Source organism: Dama dama, chromosome 16 (assembly GCF_033118175.1).
Source record: "Dama dama isolate Ldn47 chromosome 16, ASM3311817v1, whole genome shotgun sequence".
In the NCBI taxonomy this organism is placed as follows: Eukaryota; Metazoa; Chordata; class Mammalia; order Artiodactyla; family Cervidae; genus Dama; species Dama dama.
In genome coordinates, this window is record NC_083696.1 from 2,318,807 (window position 1) to 2,346,710 (window position 27,904).

Consider the following 27,904-nt stretch of genomic DNA (forward strand, 5'->3'; position numbering starts at 1 on the left):
CCAGAAGTCTCATATCCTCTGCCCATGCCTATGAAACTGTATGACGCTAAGTTACTGACTTGCAATGAGGATAAGATCTCAGCTCCTAACAGCACCTGCCATATTTGTGCCACGGAAAGGTTGACCTTTTTCAGTCCAGTTATGTCACCTCACCAATGTTCTCCACTTATATTATCTCCAACTAAATGTGCAAGGTCAACAAAGCAATAAAGAAAATTCAGGTACCACTCTGCCTTCCCTTTTTCTAAATACGTGTATGCTTTGGAGAAAGCATGTGATCAAAGAGCTGAATCTGCCATTTTCTTACCAGATCTAAGTTTTCATGTGGATTTCATGATGTGGTCATTTTGCCATACTGAATGTGATTGTAACATTCAAAGATGCATATTATTTCACGGAACATGGCCTCTAAATCCAAACCACCCACTTCTGGTGGTCAACCAAAGAGAAGCCTATCAGACCAAATACTGGAGGAAAATCTAGAGGCAATAAACCTGTTTTCCATAGACAGCTCTCCTAAGCTATTTTCAAGTACATCTTTCATCTCACATGATTTTTGTTGTTACACCAGGTAGCTACCCAGGTAGCTCAGTGGTAAGGAACTTGCCTGCCAATGCAGGAGCCACAGGAGACTTGGGTTCAATCCCTAAGCTGGGAAGATCCCCTGGAGGAGGAAGTGACAACCCATTCCAGTATTCTTGCCAGTATAATTCCAGGGAGAGAGGAGCCTGGCAGGCTATAGTCGTTGGGGTTGCAAAAAGTTGAACACGTCTAAGCATGCATGCAAACACACTCTCATATGCTACGACTCCAGAGGATTATATTGTAGGTATAGTATATTATATTATACTGTATACTGCAGTCCGCCAGGCTCCTCTGTCCATGGGATTCTCCAGGCAAGAATACTGGAGTGGGTTGCCACGCCCTCCTCTAGGGGATCTTCCCAACCCAGGGATCAAACCTGAATCTCATGTTTACCTGCATTGGCAGGCAAGTTCTTTACCACTCACGCCACCTGGGAAGCCCCCCTAAGGTGTGGGGTGGATATTTTAATAGTCACAAAATTTCTTTTACAATTCAATATAGCATATACTTATCTTTACATTTGTACATCACTTTTCTTCTTTTGAACCAGAAATTTGAATCTAATAATTTTCCATATCCAGAAACTAAAGAATCCCATGGGCTTAATTTTCATTTCTTGGTCAGTCTGCCAAATTTTGGAGTGCAGTGCATAAATTGCCACTTCTTTTTTGATTAAACTAGCATTTTTAAATTATTCGTCTTTATTCAATTGAATTATGTATCACTGGAAATTAATCAACTAGTGTGAATATATATTTGCTTTTTTAAAATTAGGTAACACGTGGTAATAGACATTAGAGCACAAATTGTATTGTTTCTTCTGTATCTTCAATATTACCTCAGGGACTGGGACATCAATTTTTAATATTTGGTTCTGGATTGATGGCAACTCCAAAACCACTATGTAAAAATGGGGTGAGCAAAGAGAGAGAGAGAGAGGAAAGAGAACGTACAATCCAGGATAAGTCTATGCATCAAAATTCTAAAGCATATGAAGAAAATTAACAAATAAAATTAAGCCTATAAAACCAACAAGGAGATGAATCGATTTGTTTTAACTAAACAACAAGTAGATCTGAAAATGAACTTAAATGTTTAGGCTCTGGAAAAAGATAAAGACTAGAATAACATCTATTTTTACAAAAGAAGTTATACAGGTATAATGAAACAAGAACATGCAGATATGACAAAGAATCAGTACCTGTATCAGTGAAACAAGAACATGTAGATATGACAAAGAATCAGTCCCTGGAGTGCTCCTAGGCATCTCCTCTAGGACTGAGTGAGCCTCAAACATTGGCTATATCCTCCAGCTGACTGCCAGCTTGTGTTATTCAGTCTAAGATGGGGAAGTTAAGGGGTGTGTGAGCACGGTGATCCCAGGTTCAGCTTCTTCCACCCGGAGCCCTCCACCATGTCATCCAGAGTCCCCTTCCACGTGGCCTCTCTCCATTTGCATTTTCCTTTGCTTAGGAAGCCATGGGCAGAGCAGATTAGTAAGTAACGGACATCTGGGGGCTGCCAGCCTGCTCCTCCTCCTGAAGGCTTGCCCACTCTTCACTAATGATTCTCTTGAGCCCTTCTCTCTTGCATCTAAGAAACTACAACTCCCCCTGTCCTCCCCTTCCCATGGAGGGAGAGGGAAGAGATGGGTCTCTTTTCAGAAAACCATATTTGTCTTTAAGCCTGGCTTTCCTCCCATCTCTCCATCCCTTCTTCCCACTGACCAGTGGTAATATTTTGTCTGTGGGGAGATGGGTGGGAATGGGGAATAGGCGGGGAGAAGTAGAATCAGGATTGATGAAGGGCTGGTAGAGTAATGGCTCTTCAAAGCCCTGCTGGAAGACAGCTGGTTCCAGCCACTGGCAGCTCTTTAAATGTAGAATGTGGGCTCCTTGGGGGCCTTCTCGATTCAGCTTTGGGTTTCAGCAGCAGTTTCAGGACAACAGGAAAAAGCTCTCTCCATGTCCAGTTACACAAGAACATATGTCTGTTTTCCTCTCCTTTTATAATTTAATACATTTTGGCATGCTATTTACTTTTCCATATCTTGTTTTTTTCACTTGAAGTATTTCCTAGAGATTGTCCCGTGTCAGCACATGTATGAGTGCCTCTTTCTTTTCTATTGCTTCATATATTCCACAACATGGATGCACTAAAATTTATAACAGTTCCCTAGTGATGGTCTCCAGTCTTTTACAGACAGTGCTGATATTTTGTGCATACGCTTTTCATACAAACAGTTTTGTTTTGTTTTTTAAAGAAAAAGTTAACAGAAACAGTGACCAATGTTTGTCATCCAAGGGACATTGCATCTTAATTATGCTGCAATTAGTGAAACACAGCCTCTTCCTACTTTGGAAACTCTGTGAATTATTACAAGAATTGACAATTTCTACTGTGTTCAATTGCATTGCTTAGCACATGATAGGCATTCTGGATTCACAACAATGTTTCCCTTCAATGCAGCATCAAAGTGTAACGGTCTTGACACAAACTTAACCTTAGGGATCTACATTTAAGCTGCTAGGGGTGCAAATAAACAATGAAGTACAAAGTAGTGCTTAGGATGGGAGATCTGAAGTCATGCATGCTGGAGTTCAAATCCCAGTACCGATTTTTACTTATATGACTTTAGACCTGTATGACACTCAATTTTCTCATTTGTAAAATGGGGTGAATAGAACACTGACTTCATGAGGATGTTGTAAGTAACAAATAAGAAAATATGTGTGATTCTTAGGACAGTTTCTGGAACACAGTAAGTATTCAACAAGTATGGTGGTTGTTGTTTATTTGCCAAGTTGTGTCAGACTCTTTTGTGACCCCCATGCCTGCCAGGCTCCTCTGTCCATGGAATTTCCCAGGCAGGAATACTGAAGTGGGTTGCCATTTCTTTATCCAGAGGATCTTCCTGATCCAGGGATCAAACCCCAGTCTCCTGCATTGGCAGGTGGATTTTCTAGCACTGAGTCAACAGGGAAGCCCTCAATAAGCATTAGCAGTTTCAGTTCAGATGACAACTGTGTATATAGAAACTTACTAGCCAGACACAAGTTAGTAGCTGGACAGGAAGTGTCAATTGGTTCACAGCTTTCTCCTTTATTTGGTACTGGCAAATTTGATTTCAGAGATGTTAAGCTGTGACCACAAACAAACTATATTTATTGGAATTAAAGAATATAGGAATAGAAGCATAGACCTACAGGGCTGGAATGGATGTCAGTATTGCTTTATATTAGATTATCAAGTATAGTGAAATATAAAGTGGCTCTGCTGCTGCTAAGTCGCTCCAGTCGTGTCCAACTCTGTGTGACCCCAGAGACGGCAGCCCACCAGGCTCCCCCGTCCCTGGGATTCTCCAGGCAAGAACACTGAAGTGGGTTGCCATTTCCTTCTCCAATGCATGAAAGGGAAAAGGGAAAGTGAAGTCGCTCAGCCGTGTCCGACTCTTAGCGACCCCATGGACTGCAGCCTACCAGGCTGCTCCATCCATGGGAGTTTCCAGGCAAGAGTACTGGAGTGGGTTGCCATTGCCTTCTCCAAAAAAGTGGCTCAGTCGTGTCCAATTCTTTGCGACCTCATGGACAGTAGCCTGCCAAGCTCTTCTGTCCATGGAATTCTCTAGGCAAGAATACTGGAGTGGGTAGCCATTCCCTTCTTCAGGGGATCTTCCTGACACAGTGATCTCTGGCATCACAGGCAGATTCTTTACTATCCGAGCCACCAGGAAGCCCCATCATGCAATACCAACCCCATGTATCAAATTATCATATGCCAAGCATTTTGCATATATTATCTCATTTAATTTTCACAAAGACTCATGTTTTATATATATATATTATTATTATTATTAGTTTTGAGGAGACTGAAGACCTGAGAACTCAAGTGACATGCCAAAGACATCATTAGTGAGTTGTGGAGCAGAGATTCACTCTCAAGTCTTTCTATGAAAAAAAAAGATACTTATAAATTCCAGTACATTTTTTTTCCCAATGAAATCTCGCTTGCCCACAACAGAACTAGCTTACGAAAGGTTTTGAATGCCCAAAGCAAGCTTGCACTTCACTTTGGTGGACTGAGGCAGGGCCCTCTTACCCATCAGGTACAGGAGACACAGTGACTAGGGTCCACAATACTTTTAGGGGGTCTATGAGATCTTTTAAACTCTTTCAAAATCAGAAGAGAAAAATTAACTTTTAGGTTGAAGAAAATGATTTGCTATGTAACAATTTGTTCATTTGTATATATAGTGTATCTGTATATATACATGTGTATATATATATACAAATGTTTATCTGTATATATATATATATATATATAGTGCAGTTATAAAGTATGAACTATATATTAAACAAATATTACATATTACATAAATACATAAATCCACAGTTCAGTTCAGTTCAGTTGCTCAGGAATGTATGACTCATTGTGACCCCATGGACTGCAGCACGCCAGGCCTCCCTGTCCACCACTAACTCCTGGAGTTTACTCAAACTCCTCTCCATTGAGCTGGTGATGCCATCCAACCACCTCATCCTCTGTCGTCCCCTTCTCCTCCCACCTTCAATCTTTCCCAGTATCAGGGTCTTTTCAAATGAATTCTTTTCAACTGATTCAAATGAATCAGTTCTTCATATCAGGTGGCCAAAGTATTGGAGTTTCACCTTCAGGACCAGTCCTTCCAATGAATATTCAGGACTGCTTTCCTTTAGGATGGACTGGTTGGATCTCCTCGCTGTCCAAGGGACTCTCAAAAGTCTTCTCCAACACCACAGTTCAAAAGCATCAGTTCTTTGGTGCTCAGCATTATAGTCCAACTCTCCCATCCATACATGACTACTGGAAAAACCACAGCTTCGACTAGATGGACTTTGTTTTTTTTTGTTGGCAAAGTAATGTCTCTGCTTTTTAATATGCTATCTAGGTTGGTCATAACTTTTCTTCCAAGGAGCAAGAGCCTTTTAATTTCATGGCTGCAGTCACCATCTGCAGTGATTTTGGAGCCCCCCAAAATAAAGTCTGTCACTTTTTCCATTGTTTCCCCATGTATTTGCCATGAAGTGATGGGACCAGATGCCATGATCTTAGTTTTCCGAATGTTGAGTTTTAAGCAACATATATCCACAAGCACAAAGCAAAAGTGCCCAGGGCCCATGAAAGTCAGAATGTGGTCTTGCACGTTCAGTTCAGTTCAGTCGCTCAGTCGTGTCCGAGTCTGCGACCCCATGAACAGCAGCACGCCAGGTCTTCCTGTCCATCACCAACTCCCGGAGTCCACCCAAACCCATCCATGTTCGTTGAGTCGGTGATGCCAGCCAACCGTCTCATCCTCTGTCATTTCCTTCTCCTCCTGCCCTCAATCTTCCCCAGCATCAGGGTCTTTTCAAATGAGTCAGCTCTTCGCATCAGGTGGCCAAAGTACTGGAGTTTCAGCTTCAGCATCAGTCCTTCCAAAGAATATTCGGGACTGATTTACTTTAGGATGGACTGGTTGGATATCCTTGCTGTCCAAGGGACTCTCAAGAGTCTTCTCCAACACCACAGTTCAAAAGCATCAATTCTTTGGCACTCATCTTTCTTTATAGTCCAACTCTCACATCCATACATGACCACTGGAAAAACCATAGCCTTGACTAGACGGACCTTTGTTGGCAAAGTAATGTCTCTGCTTTTCAATATGCTGTCTAGGTTGGTCATAACTTTCCTTCCAAGGAGTAAGCGTCTTTTAATTTCATGGCTGCAATCACCATCTGCAGTGATTTTGGAGCCCAGAAAAATAAAGTCAGCCACTGTTTCCACTGTTTCCCTATCTATTTGCCATGAAGTGATGGGACCGGACGCCATGATCTTAATTTTCTGAATGGTAAGCTTTAAGCCAACTTTTTCATTCTCCTCTTTCACTTTCATCAAGAGGCTCTTTAGTTCTTTTTCACTTTCTGCCATAAGGGTGGAGTTATCTGCATATCTGAGGTTATTGCTATTTCTCGAGGCAGTCTTGATTTCAGCTTGTGCTTCCTCCAGCCCAGCGTTTCTCACTAAACTTTCGAGGAAAGCGATACAGAAGACTAAGCTGGAAGAGGGTAGGTGGTGGCCAAATTCTGAAAAATATCACAAGTTCTCTTTTATTAAAGGTACCCCTCAAAAGGAGCCTGTAAGGGACAGAGGTGAAACTGAGCAGGAAGTGTAATTGCCTAGCTGCATGATCTTGGACAAGTGACTTGCTCAGTCTGAGCCACCGTTTTACCATCAGTAAAAATGGGGATATGCACCTCCTGGGGCAGTTGGACAGAGACCTAGCGTGTTCACCGTTACGTACGAAACGCTCAATACATACACGTTGAATGAGTGCAGTAAATGTGTGCTTAGCATAGTGGCCGGTGTACGGCACGCGTGCATTAAGTGACAGCTGCTGACAGTAAAAATGGTAAAAAGTAAAAAGTCCCCAGCGCAACAATCCTAGAGCCGCACGACCCAGACGTACCTCAGCAGGTCCTACGCGAACCTGCGCAGTAGCGTCCCCAGGAGGCGAGGGCAAGAGACTGCGCGTGCGCGTGAGTGCCTGCCTCCGCCCCCTCTGGCGCGAGGACCAGTGGGGCGGGCTCGGGGGCGTCGCGGCGAGTCCAGAGGGGAGGACTGCGGAAGGGGCGTGGCCAACAGGCCGGGCGCCGGCCACCCTCTTCCGGGCTCCTCCGGCTGCGCGCGCATCCTCCTCCCCCCTTCTTTTGTGGTCCGACCCATTGCGAGGGTGACAGGAAACCCTGTGCAGGGAGCGCCGCCATCTTGGACCAGCCCGAGGAAGATCCTGAGGGAGCCGCGGGAGCAGTCGCCGCTGCCACCGCCACTGCCGCCGGCGCGTCTGCAGCTCCTCGGCCTGCCCGCTGCCTGCCCGGGCCTCGGCCGGCCGCCCCCGCCCCTCTCCCGCTGCGCCCGCCCTCCTCTTCCTCGTCCTGACGCCCCCCTCCCGCCCGGAAAGCTGCCCAGCCACCAGCAACCCCCCAGGTAACCCAGGCCTTCCGCAGTGTCCGGCCGGCCGGGGTCTCCTCGCTGGGCTCTCCTGGGGTCAGCGGTGGGGGCGACGGCGGGCTGGGAGCGCGGGCGCGAGGCGCCGCGGGGCGGGCGGTGTCAGGCCGCAGCGAGCCCGGGGGGCCGGCTGTGGGTTTCGCGGCGCAGGGCCTGACAGGAGTCCGTGCGGGGGCGAGGGTGTCCCCGCGAGGCGCCCGCGGGAGTCCGGGTCCTCCCCGCCCAGCGGCGGGCCCCGGGCGCGGCATGTGGAAGGGTGTGTGCGGCGTCGTCTTCCCCGCCTCTCCGGCCGGCCTGGGCCGATTCGCACCTCCCGCGGGCCCCCGTCTCCTTGCCGCCGCCGACCTCCCCCCGCCGGGTATGTCCGCTCGAGCCGCGCCGCCCTGCAGCCCGCGAGCCCCGGACGTGGCGTCCCCTGGCCCATCGGCCACGTCGGGCCCCGAGCACAAAAGGCGGCCGCCCGGAGCCCCGCCGGCGTCTTGGACCGACTCCGGCGTCCTCGCCGGTGGGGGTAGACTGTCATGGACTCGGGCTGGGCGGGGGTCCGGGGGTCCGTGCGGCGAGGTTCTGGTTTGAGGGAAGCTCTGTAATGTCTGTGGCATCCTGTAAGGTCTCGATCGTGGGTAGCGTGTGGAAATAACGAGGACAAAAAGTTTTTGGCCTTTCTAGAATTTAAGCAAAGAAGGCGGAGCCAAGTGTGTTTCGGTGGTTTGCTCTTTACTGTGTGCTAGACGCGGATTTTAGGTATCGAGACCCGCAGGTTTAGCTTGCTTCACATTGCTCTGGGTGGTAAGTAGAGTATCTTCATCCCCCAGGTGAGGAAACTGAGGTGTGGAAGTGCGATGTGGCTGCTTAACGATGGTACATGCAAACTCAGGTTAGGCCAGGGCTACAGACATGACCACTGAAAATGTAGCTACAGTCTCATTCCCTTTTTCCTACGTTTGCGTTTGGATAACAGCTGATTTCTCCTTTGTAACCCAAAGTCTGTTGGCCACTACACTGCTAGTTCTCTCACAACCCCAGAGGAAAGATGACAAGATTTCCGTTTTATGTTTGAAGAAGAAACTCGAGTTCCCAGAGGGCAAATGCTTTCCTGGCGGTCCCACAGCGAGTGTCAAGAGTCCAGATTTGAAGTCCTGCAAAGTTTACTGCTCCCTTCATTACCATCAGAACTGCCCAGTATTTCGGTGTGGTTGTCGAGGACACATTTGACCTTGCAGTAACCCAGTTCCCATTCCCCCATTCGTCAAGACTGCAGAATTTTTCTGCAGTTTTCTGCTTACACCCATTTACTTGGTCATGCCTTTGAGACTTGTAGTGGTCAGGAGTTTTGGAAGGTTCCTGCTCCAATACTGCCACTTCTAGTGACCTCAAGCAAGTTACTTCACTTCAGACTAAGCGTCCTTATCCATACAAGGGATAACTGTACCTACATTTTAGAGTTGTTGTGAAGATTTAAGTGGGGTTTAAAACCCTTAGCACATTGCTTAAAGTTTGGTCAGCTCCCATTGTCTCTGACAGTGCCAGGCTAGTAGTGAGTGTCTAATATTTGTTGAGTGAGGGAGAGGAACATGGAGAGCTGTAGTTAGATCTGAGCCTTAATCTTAGCTTTCCCTTTAGTAATATATGACCATGGATGTATCTCCTCTCTGAGCTGGTTTCCTTATTTGTAAAGTGAGTTTTTAGAATTAGAGATTGCTTATAAAGTAGCTGACATATATTAGGCACTCACTAAATGGCAGTTGCTGTAAAGATGTAAAACTTTTAGAAATTTAATAACCTAAAAAATTCCCTTGGAATTAAAGCTACACTTAAAAACTTTTTTTTTTTTTTTTTTTACATTTCATGTTAAACTTCATTGTTGTGCATTCTGCAACCTTGCAACAGAATATGGGGTGTTTTTACAACTGATTTTTATCAGTATTAAATATCTTTGCATAATTTTAGTAAGATACAATTAGAGGAAACTTTGTGTAAGGCAAATAAGTTACTTTAAAACTAGGGCTACTGAGATAGGTTTCATTTTTTTAAACTTGAAACATTTTTTTATGATTAAGAATGCTGTGCATTACTGGAGAAAGCAGTGTACCAGTAGAGATATCAAAGATACTATACTTTTAAGAAACTTTTTCTTCTAGATAGTTTTTAACATATGCAAAATAGAGTAGTATATTGAGCTTTCACATACCCATTATCCAGTGTCAACAGTGCTCAGTCTTATTTCATCTATATATACTTGTACCCTCTCCACCAAATTATTATTTTTGAAAAATTTTTTATTGGACTATAGTTGATTTACAATGTTGTACTCATTTCTGCTGTACAGAAAAGTGAATCTGTTTTACATATACATATATCCACTCTCTGTTACAATTATTTTTATTTACTTTTTAAAATTCTGTTGATTTTTATTTTTGACTGAGCTGGGTGTTCGTTGCAGTGCAGACTTCTTGGCGCAGTGGCTCCTCTTGTTGAGGAGCACAGGCTCCAGGGCGCTCGGGCTTCAGTAGTTGTGGTGTATGGGCTTAGTTGCTCCCGGGTAAGTGGGATCATCCTGGACCAGGGATCGAACCAATGTCCCTGACATTGACAGGTGGATTCTTATCCACTGCGCCACCAGGAAAGTCCTTCCCACTCTACTTTAGATTCTTTTCCATCTACCAAATTATTTTGAAGCAAATCTCAGACATCCTTTCCTCAGTAAATTTTTCACTATTTCTGATCCTTTTAATTCTAAGTGCAGGGTTTTACTTTTCTATTTTCTCGTGAATACTTTCCTTCTGTGGACAGAGGTACAGTATTACTTTATTTCCTATTCACAGCGTGCCATCATAATTAGCTGAAAAATTTTGTCTTTCTCTTAACACATGGAGAAAAACTTTTTTCTTACCACATTAATTTATAAAAAAGTGTGACATTAAATATTTTGTCAAAACTGAGGTGATTTTTAGGTGAGTCTCGGAAATGAGTGGGTTATTTTCAGAGGTAGCTTTAAGGTTGAGGACAGGAAATTGACCACATACTTTGATTAGTTTAATAGATTAACTCCCAAAGTTTTGTGTCCACTTGACTGACAAATCAAGTAGCAGTCCACTTTAGTGGTCTTGTAAACACACCAAAGTGCTTCTCTTCTTGAGTTCCATGAAGGGAGGGCCCATATATAAATATAAATATATATATATGTATTTTTTGATCATTACTGTATTGTCAAAACCTAACAATTTTTAAAATATTTTTATATTGGAATCACAAAAGCAGTTTATCTTGGTTCAGGTGTTTTTAACAGCATTTTTCATGTATAAAAAAGCCTCACTTAAACAATAAGGGTCAGAATTTAAGTCATCCAGAATATTTTTATTTAGGGGTTGCTTTTTTCCTTTGTTGTCTTGAATCGGTTACATAGAAATTACACAGTAACACCTTATGTCCTAAGAGTGGAATAGAATAGCTGTGTAACAGCTGTGAAAGGATTAGACAAGTGTGTAAGTTAATATAGCAAGGAGTCAAACCATAAGAAAATGAAAAAATACACTCCATTATTGGGAGTTAGAGCTGTTTCTAGTTTTTTTGTCTTTTGTTTTGTTTTTATTTTTGGCAGCACCAGGGGCCTTCTGGGATCTTAGTTCCCCCGACCAGGGATTGAACCTGGGCCCTCAGCAGTGAAAGCAGAGTCATAGACCCTGGACGTCCAGGGAATTCCCCTTTTGTTTGTTTTTTGAATCTGATCACGAGTCACTTCATATGATGTTCCCCATGTTATTGGTAAATGTGGAAGTAATGTTGGAAATATTATGACTGGGGTTTTTTGTTTGTTCTTGTTTTGCATTACAATTATATGTAAAGATGCTTAAAATATTTTAACAGTCCTTTTTTTTTTTTTTTTACTTTTAATATTTTAGAGTATTACTAATGAATATAGCAGATGCTTATAGTGTCCTCTCAGTGATAGATAAGGGCTTCCCTGGTGGCTCAGAGGGTCTGCCTGCAATGTGGAAGACCTGGGTTGGGAAGATCCTCTGGAGAAGAAAATGGCAACCCACTCCGGTATTCTTGCCTGGGAGAGTCCCATGCACAGAGGAGCCTGGAAGGCTACAGTCCATAGGGTTGCAAAGAGTTGGACACGACTGAGCAACTTCACTTTCTTTCTTAGTGATATGTAAAAAAAGTTAAATAGTTTTCCCCTTCCTTTTTTCTCTTTCATTCCATGTGTTAATTTTTTACAGTTTGGTGTGTATCCTTCTATATTGTATGTATATAGGATTGAGTGTGTGTATGTCTTTAAAAATGGGTATATGTTATCTCATGGAACTCTGCAGCATGCTTTTTTTTTTTTTTTCCCCCACTTAAAATCATGAATATGCTTCCAGGTTAACGCATATATCTAAATGGTTTTTCAGTTAGATGTGTATCATTTCATAGTACCGATGTACTTTATTTAGTCAAAATATTTTGGCACTTCAGATTCCCACAAGCGCAGTATTTGAAAGTGCCTACCTTCCTCTGTATTTGTACATTTCAAAACTAGTCATTTATATGTATAGTTCTATTTGGAACACTGTCTGATTCAGTAGATGGAGACAATGTGATTCTATTTTGGCAAAACAGTGATTAGTGTTTAACATGCATTTAGTAACCATTAGGTCTATATGTATTGACCTGGAAATAGATCCATGCTGTTGTGAAGTGAAAAAAAAAAAACACCCGTTGTAGAGTTTCATTCAGTAGCATACTCCATTTAAATATATTTCTTACCTTCATAGTGGTATATGTTTTATGTTCACAAGATGAGGTTGAGAAATCCTTTGCTAAAACAGTATTAATAAGGGAAAGTGTTCAGTCCTCTCCAACTCTTTGCGACCCCATGGACTGTAGCTTACCAGGCTCCTCTGTCCATGGAATTCTCCAGGCAAAAATACTAGAGTGGGGTAGCCATGCCTTTCTCCAGGGGATCTTCCCAACCCAGGAATGGAACCCAGGTGTCCTGCATTGCAGGCAGATTGTTCACCACCTTAGCCACCAGGGAAGCCCCAAGCGTAGTTAAAAAGGGTCCACTTGAACATGGTTCTGTTGCAAATACATAATTTTGAGTGAACTATGTCAGTAACGATGGGAGTCTTTTTAAACCTTGTGTTAGTTGCTGCAGTGCTTGATAGTTTTTGCCTGCCTGTCTACTGCAGTTAGTTAGTTAGTTTGAGTAGTTCTCCTTTAACTCTACTTTTTAGGATCTTTATTGTAATTTTTAAGAAACTTAGCCAGAAAATTGGGTGGTGAAGTGGAGAACAGGGTGCTGGCTTTCAGTCTGAAATCATAATTCTCTTTTATTTGTAAATAGCATACTAATTAATGGTTGGAAATAAAATTTCAAAATCAGGCATCTCAGATATTAACAAATACTTGTATGGTTAATTAGCAAGTACACAAATTAGTGCAACTAGAATTGGTTTATAATTTCATGATTAGCCTTTAGAGCATTTCAGGTAGAAACTGGGATTGTTAAGAGTCCACAGTTTTAACATAATAAAATGAAAGGAAGCATAGTATGTACTGCTATAACTAAGTTAGAAGAAAGAAAAGATATAGCAACATCAGAGGAGACCCATGAGAGTAGCAGTCATTTAAAGATGGCTAATTACTTTTCCCCAAGTTTGAATGGGGAAAAAGAAGTTTAAAAGAGAAGTTAAAAATGAATTAGAAGAGAGGAACCTGAAGGGAATGCAGCCCAAGAAGAAATTGATAACCTTTATATACCATTCTTATTGTGAGAGATGATTCTTTTCCTTGTCTTCAAAATTTGGTGAGTAGTACAGACCAGTTTGAACCTCAGGACCAAGGTCATTCTTGTTTCTGGAAAAAGGAAATCAATCATAGTAATGTATGATGTTCAGAATCAAGGTTACTTTAACTAGAAATACTTTCTTTTCTGAAAGAACTGGTCAAGGGAGTTTTCTGTGATGTGACTGATGATAAATGTGTTACAGCATGTCCCAGTTCTGTTGAATGTAATTCATACAGCTAAGTAGGAAGCCTATATTGTGTGAAATGATTATCTGGTAATTTACTGTAATTAACAGTTTTCTCTTCCCTAATAACAATAATTCACTTATTTTAAATATGTACTTTTTCTGCAAGTTAAATTTTATTACTTAGAAATTTTATTTGAAATATAACATGTAGTAAGCTGTTAATTTCAGTAAATGAGTTTCCCCAATCCTGTTAAATATCTGGCTTGTGTATGTGACAGTTGGCTAGAACAGTAAAAACCAGATTAAAAAAATATTGGAAAATCAGTTTTTTTTAAAATGAGGTTAAACCTTCATATTTATAAAGAATTTTTTATCTTCAGCTGAAAACTGCTTTGAGAATAAATTTTTTTCTTTCAGTTTTATTGGGGAATAAAGTTTATTGTAAGTTATTACCAGTATTAGAATTCACCTCATATTTCTCTAGGAGATAGCACGGTGTCAGACACAGTCAAGATTTGAATAAATTGGAGAGGTTTTTTTAAAGTTATTAAAAGTAGGAGAGAAATTAGATTTCTTTAGGTTAAAGTCTTCTCTGGGGGTGAGAAATGAGCCGTGATCTTCAAACATATGTTGTAATACATAAACTTTCAAATTTTACAAGCACACTATTTCATTATTTCTCTTAACTCCTGGAAAAATATATAACAGGCATTTGGTATATTGTTAACCTTCAAATGCTATATTAGGAACTGTATGAAATTATCAATGATTGGCTTTAAAAAAAAAATCTACAACAAAAGCAGTTTCATGTGGTTCTATTTCTGATATTTCGCTTAGAAATAATATGATTACTTTTTCTTCAGGTGCTGTGATTATTTCAAGTAGAGTGAAAAGGTTATTTTGTATTTATAAGTTGGTGGTTACTTTTTACAACATTCTATTGTAAAATCAAAGTGTTCCAAACAAATAGATCATTAGACTTGATGAGTTAACAGCAATGGAGACCTTAACAGGGGAGGACTATTCATGATGATACTATTTAAACTTAAGTTTATAAAGATTTCCTTGATGGAAATTTTCCAGAGTAGCATTTCTTATTTGGTATTTCCTAAAGTGAAATACTGGAATTGTTTTGATATATGTTCTATTTCTGTGGATAATACGTGAGAGTGTTGAAGCAGTGTTCATCCAAGAGAATCTGTGTGTTTGATTAGTTTGGGGAATGCAGCTCTTCTGACATGTAACCTCCGTTTTGTTGATGGGCACTGTGGTGTATCTGTGTGTCTGTGCAGGATCACAGCTTGGGTAACGCGCGCACACTTTTCCCTGAAGTAACTCAATTTTGTTTGTTTCTAGTGCCACCATGGCAACTGCACCGTACAACTACTCTTACATCTTTAAATATATTATTATTGGTAAGTTTACTTAACTTATACTCTTGTTCTCCAAAGGTTAAAATGCAAAATGTTTATATGCTAATACTTAACATAGTACCCCAGGGGAAGTGAATACTTGTCTTTTTCACTGCAAAATTAAAACTCCTTTGGTAGGATTTATTTTTCATCAATGATGTACCTGTTGCTTTGTGACCCTAGGTACAATGCTGGCTACCTTTGAAGTGATGTTGTTTTTTCTTGAGGGCTACCTGAAGGTTAATACTGGGAATGAGATTAATTTCCTAGGAGCATTGATAGATTCCAAAAATATCATGAAATTTCTCAGAGCCCCCTGGATTCCAAAAATTGATAAAAATTCAGAATAATTGTGTAAGATACATGAAATATAATGGTAGTTTTTCTCTTAATCAACTTGCAAGAAGATTTAGTTCAAATTAAAACAGTGCTGTTTATCCATATGTAAGAGTAAGTTGAAATATACGTATTTTCCTATTAATTCTTCATATTAGTTTGGTTTAATGTTGAGCTTATGTGACTGTATTGTAATACTTCCTGTAACCTTTAAAGGTTACATTGCTGTTAGTACAGTCAGAGATGATACCTGTTCTGTTACAGTTTTCATGTGATGCACATTCTTTTGTGAAATTCTACAAGAAATATGAGATAAAAGGGATCTAGTGAATCAAATTTCCAAAGCTTATTATTTCTGCTTGTTATATGCTGCCCTGTTGGTCACTCCTAGGAGTTTTTGGCTTTTATGCATATGGGTTAAGGGTAAAAACAAACAAAAAGTTGCAATAATTTAAAGTGAAAAACACTGTTAGAGCAGTTTCTCTGTTAAAATGCTTTTCCCAGCTGGTGTCTGTTTATTGACATAATTCATAACCAAATTCTACCACCAGTGAAGGTTGGGAATAGTCAATTTATATATCACAGTGAAAACCTACGTTTAGGATCTTTTGAACTCATTATAAATTATGAAAATGAAAATCTTTTAAGTGCCCAGAGGTTTGTGATGTAATATGGTAAAGGAGGTGTAGCAGTCATTGCATATAATTATAAGAGGATAAAATTGAGAAATGTAATTACCACTTGAAACTTTTTTTTTAAACAGGGGACATGGGAGTAGGAAAATCTTGCTTGCTTCACCAATTTACAGAAAAAAAGTGTAAGTTCAATGTGTAAGATAAAACATTGGTAAATTCTTATTGTCACTTTCCTACCTTTTAAAATGTGTTATTTTCAGTATACTCTATGCAATAAAATATAACTTCCCAATGTATATATACTTTTATCTTTAGGAAGTGAATTTTTTTTTTAATAGGTACAGACAAAATGAAGTATACTTATATGTATGGTGTTGTTTTTTTATGCCATATATAGCTTGATTGACTAGAGTTTTGATATAAACTTAATATAATATATATTAAGTTTTTATATATTTATATATTTTATATAATATATAAAATATATTTATAATATATATTATATATAATATATAATGTATAAAATATATTTATATATTTATATATAATATAAACTTAATATTATAAACTTTGATATAAACTTAAGTTTTAAAAATATATACTATTAAAAATAAAAATATATACTATAATTTCAAGTTTAAATTATCTTTTTCTTGTTCTCTGACTTTCCATTGTAGAAATTATCTTATTAGGGGAAATGTGCTTATATATCATTTGCTAATAACTAAATAATAGTAGATTGGAAATATTTAAAATTGAATTCTTTCTGCATTCATGACTGGTCATTTTAGATTCAAAGTGCTACTCTGTCTTGTGTGGTAGGAGAAGGGGCCATTTTATTTTATGTAACTGATAGGCTAAATATAGTTGAAATTGTTTCCAATAGTTAAAATTATTTCTGTGGCATTTTTTAGCTTCATGTAACATTTCATGAAGTGTTTGGCAGTCTGTACTGTAGAGGGGCAGTAGTGGGTGTAGGTGTTCAGTGGCCTGATGATAAAGAAAGGGTTAATAGACTTGTCCTCTTGGATTAGACTTGCAAATATATAATTATAAATACATACTGAATTTCATGACCATCTTTGAAGTATTGATAACGTTTTGCAGAATAAATACTTGTTTGACTGAAAACAACTAGAGTCCTAAAACCATTAATTTGTTATTAAGGTTAGAATTGTCAGAAGGCTAAATAGTATGATGTTGTTACAAAGAGTTTATTAAAATCCTTACTTTAATTAGCAGATTCTTTTAGTCCAGAGGTCAGCAAATAGTAACGTGTGGGCCAAGTCCAGGCACTGCTTGTTTTTAGAAATAAAGTTTTACTGGAATGCTGTCATGCCTATTTTATGTGTCCTCTGTGACTGCTCTTGTGCTTTAGCCGAGTGGAGTCCTTGTAACAGAGGTCTTTTGGCCTGCAGAATGTGAAATATTTATTATTTGGTTCCTTGCAGAAATTTCTAAGCCTTGTTCCAGTCACATCCCTGTGACTCCTTACTTAAGGATTTTTGCTGATTTTTTTCTTTTCATGCAAGCTTTAATCTGTTTATAGTCTACAAGCATTAATGAGTCTTTTGGTTTTCTAATGGATCATTTTCCCATTGATTTTAATTTGAAGCTTTCTGCAAGTTGGAATATTGTATTTCTTTTCTTCCTGAACAGTTATGGCTGACTGTCCTCACACAATTGGTGTTGAATTTGGTACAAGAATAATTGAAGTTAGTGGCCAAAAAATCAAACTGCAGATCTGGGATACAGCAGGACAGGAGAGGTTTAGAGCTGTCACACGAAGCTACTACCGAGGAGCCGCGGGAGCACTTATGGTGTATGACATCACTAGGTAAGAGATTCATGATTTTCAACCTTCATTCTTGAAAAAGGAAATCTACTTTAGGCAGTGTGATTTTTTGTTTTTAATTGTTAGGCATTCTATAGTTTGTAATTGTGTATCTGTTAAATGAGCTTTTTATTATTTGGACTTTATGGTTTTTTTTTCTCTAAATTGCTGTGTATGAGATTTGATATATTGATAACATGTTGATTTCCTTATCTGAAAGTGGGTAAGACTAAAGAAAACTTTAGGAGATGCTGGTGGAGCTAGTGAAAGAATACTCTTCTGAAAAGCAGTATCAGTTGAATTATTTGAAGTGAAATATTTCACACCAAATATTTTCACTTCAGTAGAAAGCAAGCAAATCTTTAAGAGTTACTCTATTCAGCCTCTTGCCTAGAGAATCCTGTGGATGGAGGAGCCTGGTGGGCTGCTGTCCATAGGGTCGCACAGAGTCAGACACGACTGAAGCGACTTTGCTTGCATGCATGCATTGGAGAAGGCGGTGGCAGCCCACTCCAGTGTTCTTGCCTGGAGAATCCCAGGGACGGGGGAGCCTGGTGGGCTGCCGTCTGTGGGGTCGCACAGTCAGACACGACTGAAGCGACTTAGCAGCAGCAGCAGTGTTAAAGTTCATGCCTTTTCAAAATAAGGCCAAGCAAAAGAATTAAGTAGTTTTGCTAATCCAACGTGGTAGATTATAAAAAATTCTCATACTTGAATCTGAAATATTTGCTTATTAAATTTTTTTGTGTCCTAAAATGGATTGAAGTAGCTCATGATAGTTCATGCTGCAAGATTAAATTTATTTCAACTCTGCTATTTATGGAAACTCAAAAGTAATTGATACAGGATAACAAAACCTGACCTTAAATGTTTAACTTGGGAAAATTGTGCCCCTTCATTAAACACTGTGCTGTTTGTCTGCTGTAAGCTAGAAAATGAACTAGACCACGTTTCATATTAATGCAATGTCTGAAGCAGAGTGCCTCTTGTCTCACCTTGCAGTGGATAGCATTCAGTGAGTGGGACCAAGTGATAGACTTTTCAAGTGTATTTCCTTTTGGGAAATGCTTTACATTGCTCTTAAAGAGTCACAATGAGAAGTTCTGTAGTAAAGGGACTCTTTAAGTTTCTTTAATTTAGTGTTTCCTAAGGTGGTTTTGTTTATTTAGAATAAAGATGGTGGATGATTATGATTATAGTGCTTGAAGTTTTACTAAATTTTCAAATTGGGTGGTCTCAGGGCAAAACAGAGGGGACAGCCTTAAGGCTCTTCACTGGAGCCAGGCAACTGGTAAATAGTTTTGTGGGAAGACAGCTAAAGAACCTGGCCATTTGTACGGACATCTTATGAGGGATGCATTCCTGAAGGCTCTGCATAGTTGAAAACTGTATTATTAATAAAATTTAACTATGGTGATGTGTACCTAAATGTATGTATAATATTGTAGATTGTTTTGCTTTTTCTATGTGTGTTCTTTTTTTAATTCCAGCCTACTGAGACATGAGTGATAAGGCTTGTGCTTTTTAAAAATTATATTTGATCGTTTACTTAGAAAAGTTGAAAACACTGGGAAAAAAATTTTTATGTGACTTTTTTTGACATGTGGGTGTTGGTTTGTGTATAATGTGATATAGCACAGTAAAAAGAAATTCTGAGTAAGGAATTCTTTTCAGTTCTCTTTGGGAAAGGAGTAAATGTTTGGTATATCAGATTTTATATGAACATTGGCAGCTGGAGATGATGGAATATGTTCACTAGACTGAACTCGAAACCCTTCAAGGACACAGTGTCTGTAGAAGGTCCTGCGCCTGGCTCTGAAATCATTTCTGCCTCTTTATGGGCCTCTGTTGCCTCACCTGATAGATTCATGTTCTGTGAGTCTGTATAAATTAAAAATATTTTTAACCATCAAAATTAAAAAAAAAATTTTTTTTAAATGTTTTGACCTTTTTGGTAAAGTCTAATTAATAGTAGTAGTATATTCTGTATTATTTTAAATTATTTGGATTTGTTTGCTGTCTTAGGTCCTACTTGGCTAATGCAAAGGAGCCAGGAGTTTTTAAACTCTCAGATTGGAGAAAATGGAGAAATAAGGCATTCTGAATCCCCAAATGATTTAGCTGCTGGTACAATTAGGATAAACTCACTCTCTGATATACCTGGGGACTTCAGTTTCCAGTCAAATGTATTAATCTTCTTAAAGCCGATTTTTAAAATTCAAGAGTTCAGAATTATTTTCCATCAATTTTTTTATCTTGTTCCTTGCTTGCTTATTGGTCCGTTTATGTTTTTAAATGTAAATAATTTACTCCTGACATGTAAGTCATTAGCAGAGTTGTTGACTATTGCGTTGTTTGTTTAAAACAAAAGGTTTGGCTAGATATTTGAAAAGTGTATGTTTACATTCCACAATTCTCTAGGGTAACAGTCTAGTCAAATCAAAAATACTTTTTAAGTGTATATTTAAAAGATATTTGATGAAGTTTCTTTTTTTTCCCTATTGAAATGGCAACTGAATGTGGCAGTCACAAAAATAAACTTTAATTTTTGCAGAAGAAGTACATATAATCACTTAAGCAGCTGGTTGACAGATGCAAGGAATCTCACCAATCCAAATACTGTAAGTTAAATGATGTCTGTTGTATAAAAAGCTTAAGATCTAAGTTGACCCAGAAAGGAAAGCCATTTGCTAAGTGGACTTGTTTTGTATTTGGGTACTAAGAATGAGAAAATGTTTATTCTTAAGTTAATTGAACTTAAAACCTTTTTTCGAATATGGATTATGGCAGGTTTCGCACTTGGTTTTTGTTCATGTTTGTGGTTTAAGAAAAATGAAAGTTACGAGAGGGGTGGTGATTTCATGTCAGATGGAGGCTATGAAATCTGAAACTTTCACTTTAATCTGCGTTGTTTCATAAAATGTCACCGTTAGAGGAAACTGGGCAAAGTGTACTCAGGATCTCTATTATTTCTTAACAACTACATGAGTCTTGATACAATTTCAATTAAAAATAAAAACAGTTCTGCATATTACAAAGAAATAACCAGTCTGAAAAGAGTTATTTATCTGAGATTTTAAAGACAAGCTGCCATGCTAGGCTCTGCAGTATACAACACAGAGTGTCGGTCTTTGGCCAATAAAAGTATAGTCCAGCAGGGAGATTTCCTGCGGGGACACAGCCAGCCTCTGAAAAGCAGAGCGCCTGGTGTGGCGCTGGGCGCCGCCGTCTGCAGAACCCAGGTTTACAGAGGAGGTGGTGTGTGAGCTGGGACTGGAGGAGTAGAAAGGTTTTGGTAGATTCTGTGGAGGGTATTCCAGGAACAGGTGTGGAAAGGCTCTGCGCTGTGACTGCCTGAGCTTTGTGAGAGGAAGGCTGGGTCTCACTTGCCTTTGTACCCCAGAACCTGGCAGTGGCCTGGTTTAGTAAATATGTAATCAGTGGTAAGACTGGCTTTCATCAGGGAACAGCAACTTAATTATTTTAAGAGTTAGTTAACATGGTGTGCCTTTTATGCCAGGAACTGTGTCTGGAACTTTCCTATCCATTATCACATTAAACCCACTGTAGGAATCCATACAGATCTATAGGTGAATGTTCATACAGCTGTGTTTGCAAGTCAAAAACTGGAAACAACCTAGATGGCTGTCAGAAGGTAAACAGTGAGACAGTTTGGTGCATCTGTTCTGGGGAATGCTCTCCAGCCATTTAAGGGGATCACTTGTAGATAAATAGATCTCATGGGTGTTGTGCTGAGTGAAAAAGTCAGTCTCGAAAGATTACATACTGTATGATTCCATTTATATAAAACATTCCCAAAAAGAAAAGTTACTGAGTTGGAAAGGAGATTTGTGGTTGCCAGGGGTTAGTGATGGCGGTGAAAGGTGTGAGCTGACTGGAAAGAGGGCAGCACGGAGCACGTCCTTTGTAGCGATGAAGCTGATCGTGGTGACACAGATCTATACCTGCAGTAAGATTGCACAGAACCATACACAGTAAAACAGATCTCAGTGAGGACTGTAGACTGTGCCAGTGTCAGTTTCCTGGTGTTAAGAGTGTGCAGTAAGTGTGTAAGATCCTAGTATTGGGGAAGCTTGGTGAAAGGCATATAAGAACTCTACTCTTCTGTAAACTTCTGTGATTCTTTTGTTATGTTCTAGTAAAGTATTAAAAACAGCAAGAAAACAACTTATTGTAGAGAGTCGCTAGAGGAGTGTAATAAAAAAAATTAGCCATGTCCTTCTTGGTTTCATTTATGCCTCTTAAAATCTTACCAGAATCTTATAGAAGAAAGAAAAAAAATCTCTTAAGGTCTAGTGGAAACGTTACGTTTTCTGTAACTTTGCCTTTGATTTCTATGTTAAAGTTACATACTTTCTAATTTTGGTGATAGTGTATGTTGTACCTCTGTCTTGTTAGCATGCCAGGTTACGCCTCCCCTTTCATGAAGATGGGAAGCATGGTTTGGAAATGCTTAAGGAATGGAGAGCAGGCAGTGTTGTTTCCACTAAACAAACATTTCTTAAGCTGAGTGCCTGTGTTATAATGACCCTGTACTACTTAGCCATCGTGACTTTACCAACTTTGATTTTTTTAAAAACTTGATTTCATTTTTTAAGTGTTATTGCCTTATTCTTTAGTGGACTAGTGGACTGTATGTGAAAACGTTTTCCCATCCTCAGTGGGCACTCGTCCACACTGATTGAAGAATGCTAAAGGTGGACATTTGGGTCAAAATAGTTATAGTTCATGGACACCATTTTTTGAAAGGATGGCCAGGGGCTGAAATTTCACATGAAAAAAAGTTAATGATGGACAACCCTTTTAGTTGAAACCATCCGTTTCTAAAGTATCTGGATTTACCACATCAGTTTTGAAGGGGAACATATTTGCCTTGAATTTGAACTCACTGTACATATGTTCTCCCACCCCTCTTGTCCCTTGTCATGGATAGTCATTTGTTGTCAGTTGCGCCAGACTTAGTCTAGCTTTGGGATAGTGTAGGGGAGGACAGAATTTGAAGGTCACAGTTTGGGTTTTCTACCTGAATTCTAATGTCTGCCTACCACAGACTCTTGAGTGATCTTTTAACAAGTCCTTATTTGCTTTATTTGAGTATTAATTTCTTTACTTTTAGCCTCAGAAGTTGAACTAGTAGTTTTAAAGCTTTCTGTGGGTCCCAGGAACTTTGGAAGCTCTAATGAAAGGCAGAAACCTTCTCTTCCAGGCAGTGTCCTGGAAGACATCCCCCTGTCCCTCTTCATAGAAATACCTTCATGATTCTGTAGTCATTGTCTGATGGGTAATTGCTAGTATTTAGTTTCCTTTTTAGACCTGAATTTTAGAGCGTTCATGTCTGATTTAAAGGTTGCTTTTGTGTAAGACGTCTCTCTCTCGGTTACGATCCAGGTGATAATCCTCATAGGGAATAAAGCAGATCTGGAGGCTCAGAGGGATGTGACGTATGAGGAAGCCAAACAGTTTGCTGAAGAAAATGGTGGGTTTCTTTTGAGACTTAATGGCTTTTTTGGGTCACACATGGGAGAATTTCTAAGAAGTGGGGTTTTGACAATGCAGATTATTAAGACAGTTTTTTCTTTTGTTAAGTGCAAATTGCTCAAATCGAAGAATGAGGAAATAACAAAATGCGTTTGTATTTGAGTTTCATTTTGAGGGCAGTAGAATTATTTAATGACATAAAGATTCCCTCCATCTCAAACTCATAGTCTTTCATAAAATACTGTGGTAGGAGTACTGAAAGCTGATGGGAAACTTTTACTCCGAAGTCACTAAAGAGAATGTCCTTGTGAGTTAATTTGAAATGTCCTTCATAGTCTGAATTTTATTTTTAGGTTTATTGTTCCTTGAAGCAAGTGCAAAAACGTAAGTATGACTAAAATTAGTAGATCATTTTTATTACATTCAAATTTCTCAAAGTAGAACCATATATGTATATAAATGTATAATGTATAATATGTAAATATGTAATGCTTATGGCAGTGAAAACAGCAAAAACCCCTTTGCTTGATTCACATTTCAAAATAATGTTTTTTTGTTACTTTCCCTAAAATATTATACCTTGATTATACCCATTGGTAATACAGGTTAGTAAATTAAATTGTGTTAACACAAATTGTGTAAAGGCTAAAAGTGACCTTTATAACCAAGGCTGAATTTGGCATCTTGGACTCAAGGTTGGTCAACCTGTTGATTTAATGCTTCTCATTGCAGTAAAAGCATGACTTTAGGAAATATTCAGTGTCTTCTTAAGAGTAATTAGAAGCATAATTAACATTTCTAATTGTTATTCCACGTGCATTATTGAACCTCAGCACTCCTATCATAGTTCTTCATTTATTAAGTCAAATACTCCTTGTAGTGGTGAGAAGCTAGCCCCTTTTTGATTAGCCTCATCTGTACTGTTGGTCCTAAAGGGGCCGATGTCAAACGTGAACGTGGCCAAGCGTGATAAGAACAGTACAGTTTATGCTTGGCCAATCAGACCATACAAATCCTGGAATACTGTTTGGAGATAATTTTTATTTCTGTTTAGGATACCCTGTATTAGGTGGCCTGCTTAGTTATTATATGTTAGTATATAGCATTTTCATGGTTAGAGCACATAAAGTTTCAAATTGGGTTTGTAGAAAGAGCTTAGTATTGTTTATATGCTTTCCACAGAAAATATTTTCCCATGTTGTTCTCTTAGCTCAGTCTTCTGGTAATCCCTTATTAGATGACAGTGGCTAAGTTGAAGACATCATGGCAGTTGACTAAAGGTTAGCAAAAGGTCATTGTATAATGTCGTATGTTTTGTGGAAAGCTATGGTTTGCCAGTAAAGTTGTTGATTGCCTCTTAGGGGAGAGAACGTAGAAGATGCTTTCCTTGAGGCAGCCAAGAAGATCTATCAGAACATTCAGGATGGAAGCTTGGATCTGAACGCCGCCGAGTCTGGTGTACAACACAAACCTTCAGCCCCGCAGGGGGGCCGGCTAACCAGCGAGCCCCAGCCCCAGAGAGAAGGCTGCGGCTGCTAGTGACCTCCTCGCAGGGCTCTCATTCGACCTTTCACCTCTGTCTGTTGGAAGCAGTACTTTTTACTGCCTCACTGTCTTCTGTACATCTTACTGGGTTTAATTAAAAAGAAAAAAACAACTCTGTTGTAAAAACAGTTTAACACAATACTAAACTGCTAAACAACTAGATGTAATCAGGTTATCAAAGGCAAGTAGAGTAATAAATCTCTCCTGCATGGTAAATCTAGACTTTTTTTTCCCCCTTGATTGTCCTCGTGATAGGTATGTCACCAATCCATGATTTAAACTGAGCACTGATGCTGGACTTGATTTTTTTACCCCTCCCTCTTTTTGGCAAGGCTTTGTCTCATTGTACGGTTTAATTTGATGATATCTTAAGCTTTCTTCCCATCTTTAACTGTTCAGGTATGTCTGTTGTAACCCATAAATTTATTGCTGTGAAATGACTTCTGATGATAGAGAAAGGATTCTTCAAAGCCTTTTGTTTTTGTTGGATAAATTCCCTGTTGTGTGGGTGGCGTTTTTCTTAAGGCGGTTTGCTTTTGTCTTAGCCTTGCGCAGGGAAAATATCCATTTATCTTTTTTCTTATGCTTAATTAATAGCTTTATCCTTTTTTTTTTACACCATTTTATGTTTTTCTCTTTAGCAGAAAGTAAATATGTATAAAATTTGAAGGAACCGAACTAACAATACATTCTGTGTATATTATTTTAATGAAGAAAATAAATTGATTACTGGCCTTGGAACAGTATAAAATACCAGTTTGTACAGTAGGACCTATATGTGACCATGTTACTCCCTTCCATTTCACATGAGGAAATAGACACAACTTCTGTTCACACGATCTACTGGCCCCACCCTTTGGTGCTGGCGGTGTTTGGGGACATTTATGCTGGAAAGAGCCCCTGGCATGAGAGGATTAACACTAGCAGATTCTGTTCCATCTTTGCACCGTGCTTACCTGCTGACTTTCTTAACTGTTCTCGTGCAATCAACAATGTGCTAACCTGCTTTTCTCTTTTTGTAAACATTTTGCATTACAGGCTGCATTTCTTGCCTTACTGTATAGAAGAAGAAAAAAGGCTGGGTTTCTTATTGCACATTTTAAGCTTTTATACCTGTATCTTGGAATGGTAAGATTCTGAACCAGACAGCCAGAACCGCAGGTCTGCTGTTAAGGGATTTTAAATAGTGCATTTTTAACACTACAGTGAAATAATTTAAGATGCCCCTTGTGTTGTAGTATATTTATGTCATGTCGGCATACATTGTTTCTTAAGGGGGAGGTGTTTCTAAGGGTGTTCAGTGTTCGTCTGATACAAAGTAAGTTACTACTTTGCACTGGGGGGTGTGGCCACTGAGACTCCTGTATTGCAAGGGAAACAGTCTTATTTCTGTAGACAGCAAACTTAGGTTTTACCAGGTCCTTTACTTCTGTTGATCGATTCCTAATTGAGTTTATGGTTCAGGCTGGGAATTGAGAAGTTATTTGAAGTAGGATAGGTAAAACCTCACTATATAAAATGCACCCTCAGCTCAACTGCTGTGTTAAAATACACATTTTAAATCCCTATTTACAGACACTAAAGTAAAAAATACTGCTTTCTGGGTTGTAAACATGTGGTAGTACCAGAGTATTGTATAGTCAATGTTAAATAAAAGCCAAAACTGGAATGTGCAGAAAATAGGATTTGGTTAATTTGTGGACTCATCTTTATTTTTGTCTTTGTTTAACTTTTTTAAAAAACAAGATACCTGGAGTGTATCGGGTATGTTCTGTTAAGGACGTACAGTGATCCGTTCTGCTGACACTGTTGCATCACGAGGGGCTCGCCCAGGGACCATGACCTGCTGGTGTGTGTGTATATATTTACAAAACAAGCAAGCAGACCGCCCACCGGGTATGAGGTAGCCGTCACAGACGAGGCCTGCGGCCTGCTCGGGTGCGACGCCCTGGTCCCCAGAGGCGGTGACCGTGGGTCTTAACTGTGCTGTGACAGGGTTTACTCAGAGTGCTGTACGCTTCACTCGATGTAACAAAATGCTATTAATCTAAATATTTGTAAATAAAGTACCTGTATCTAGATTAAATTAGAATTGTTTGCCTTATTTTCTAAATTATAACAGGATTTCTTATTTTCTTCAGGCAAATAGTTATCCTGGCATTAAGTTGCCAGTTTTTACTGCAAAACTGCCCTTAATTGTTTAAAAAGACGTCTACGTAAGGAGCATGTGAATCCACGCCACTCGGTACTGGAGCTCCAGTCTGACCCATGCGTCCAGGTCACACCTGCGGTGTTTTTTAGCCTATCTCAGTGTGGGATCGCACGTCTGCTGGCTGGCAGCGTTCTCCCTTGACTCTGCTTAGGACCAGATCCTGTTAGTTGCATGTGAAATCCCCTGTAACAAACTTGGGTGCTCAGAGAGAGAGGCAGACTGTTGTAACATCCGTGTGCTAGACGCTGGGCAAGTACACCTTGGAGAGAATGTGAAATTCTATTAATTTTTAGTCCATGGAGAGCTTATTACTTGTGTGGTCACCTGCCTTTCTGGGTTCCTCGTCGCCCTTGCACCTGTGAGGCCCTCCTGATTAGTAATTGGTGCTCAGTCCTCTATGCGTTAGACATTCCAGTATGATGTTCAAGTATTTTTCATGGACAATAAAGTGTTTGATGCAGTGATTTTGTTTTTTTTTTTTTGGGGGGGGGTGGTTGGTGATATTTATATATAATACTAGTTAGAGGGAGTGGAGTTTCTTTGGAAGATGTCTTTTGAAACCAGGTGTTTGGCTTCATACATGAATTATCTTCTAATTCAGTAAGACTCTGAACTTCTCCACACATCTGTTGCTTTAAGTGTGCTCTTTTCCTATAAACGTGGCTCGGTTCATACCCTTCACAGAAGACCAAATGATTCCTCTTCATGTGGCAGTTTAGGAAGAAAATATTTTACCCTCATTTAGCACATGGACAGACCAGGAAACTGAAGGATTTCAATAACTGTTGAATAGGCCAGGCTTTTAAGCATTTTGCCAAGACTTGTGAAAATGAAACAAAGAATGTAAGTACAAAAGA

General features: G+C 39.4%; 1 protein-coding gene and 1 long non-coding RNA gene across 2 annotated transcripts; one reads left to right on the forward strand and one right to left on the reverse strand.

The window, feature by feature from the left end:
* Positions 1-4,369: 4,369 nt before the first annotated feature.
* Positions 4,370-7,414, reverse strand: LOC133071039 (uncharacterized). Its single transcript, XR_009696345.1, has 2 exons — positions 7,070-7,414; positions 4,370-6,686 (listed from the first exon to the last, which is right to left on the reverse strand). It is a non-coding gene; the product is annotated as an uncharacterized LOC133071039 (long non-coding RNA).
* Positions 7,415-7,420: 6 nt separating this feature from the next.
* RAB14 (RAB14, member RAS oncogene family) lies at positions 7,421-26,927 on the forward strand. Its single transcript, XM_061163274.1, has 8 exons — positions 7,421-7,587; positions 14,931-14,989; positions 16,086-16,139; positions 17,617-17,794; positions 20,346-20,412; positions 23,201-23,288; positions 23,644-23,674; positions 24,652-26,927. Exons 2-8 carry the CDS (start codon positions 14,938-14,940, stop codon positions 24,827-24,829), a joined length of 648 nt encoding a protein of 215 aa, XP_061019257.1. The 5' UTR covers positions 7,421-7,587; positions 14,931-14,937; the 3' UTR covers positions 24,830-26,927.
* The last annotated feature ends 977 nt before the right edge of the window (positions 26,928-27,904 follow it).

Coding starts and splice junctions, on each gene's coding strand:
- RAB14 (XM_061163274.1), top strand. CDS start 14,938: ATGGCAACTGCACCGTACAACTACTCTTACATCTTTAAATATATTATT. Junction 16,140..17,616: donor CCAATTTACAGAAAAAAAGT/GTAAGTTCAATG, acceptor CTTCCTGAACAG/TTATGGCTGACTGTCCTCAC. Junction 17,795..20,345: donor ATGGTGTATGACATCACTAG/GTAAGAGATTCA, acceptor TAATTTTTGCAG/AAGAAGTACATATAATCACT.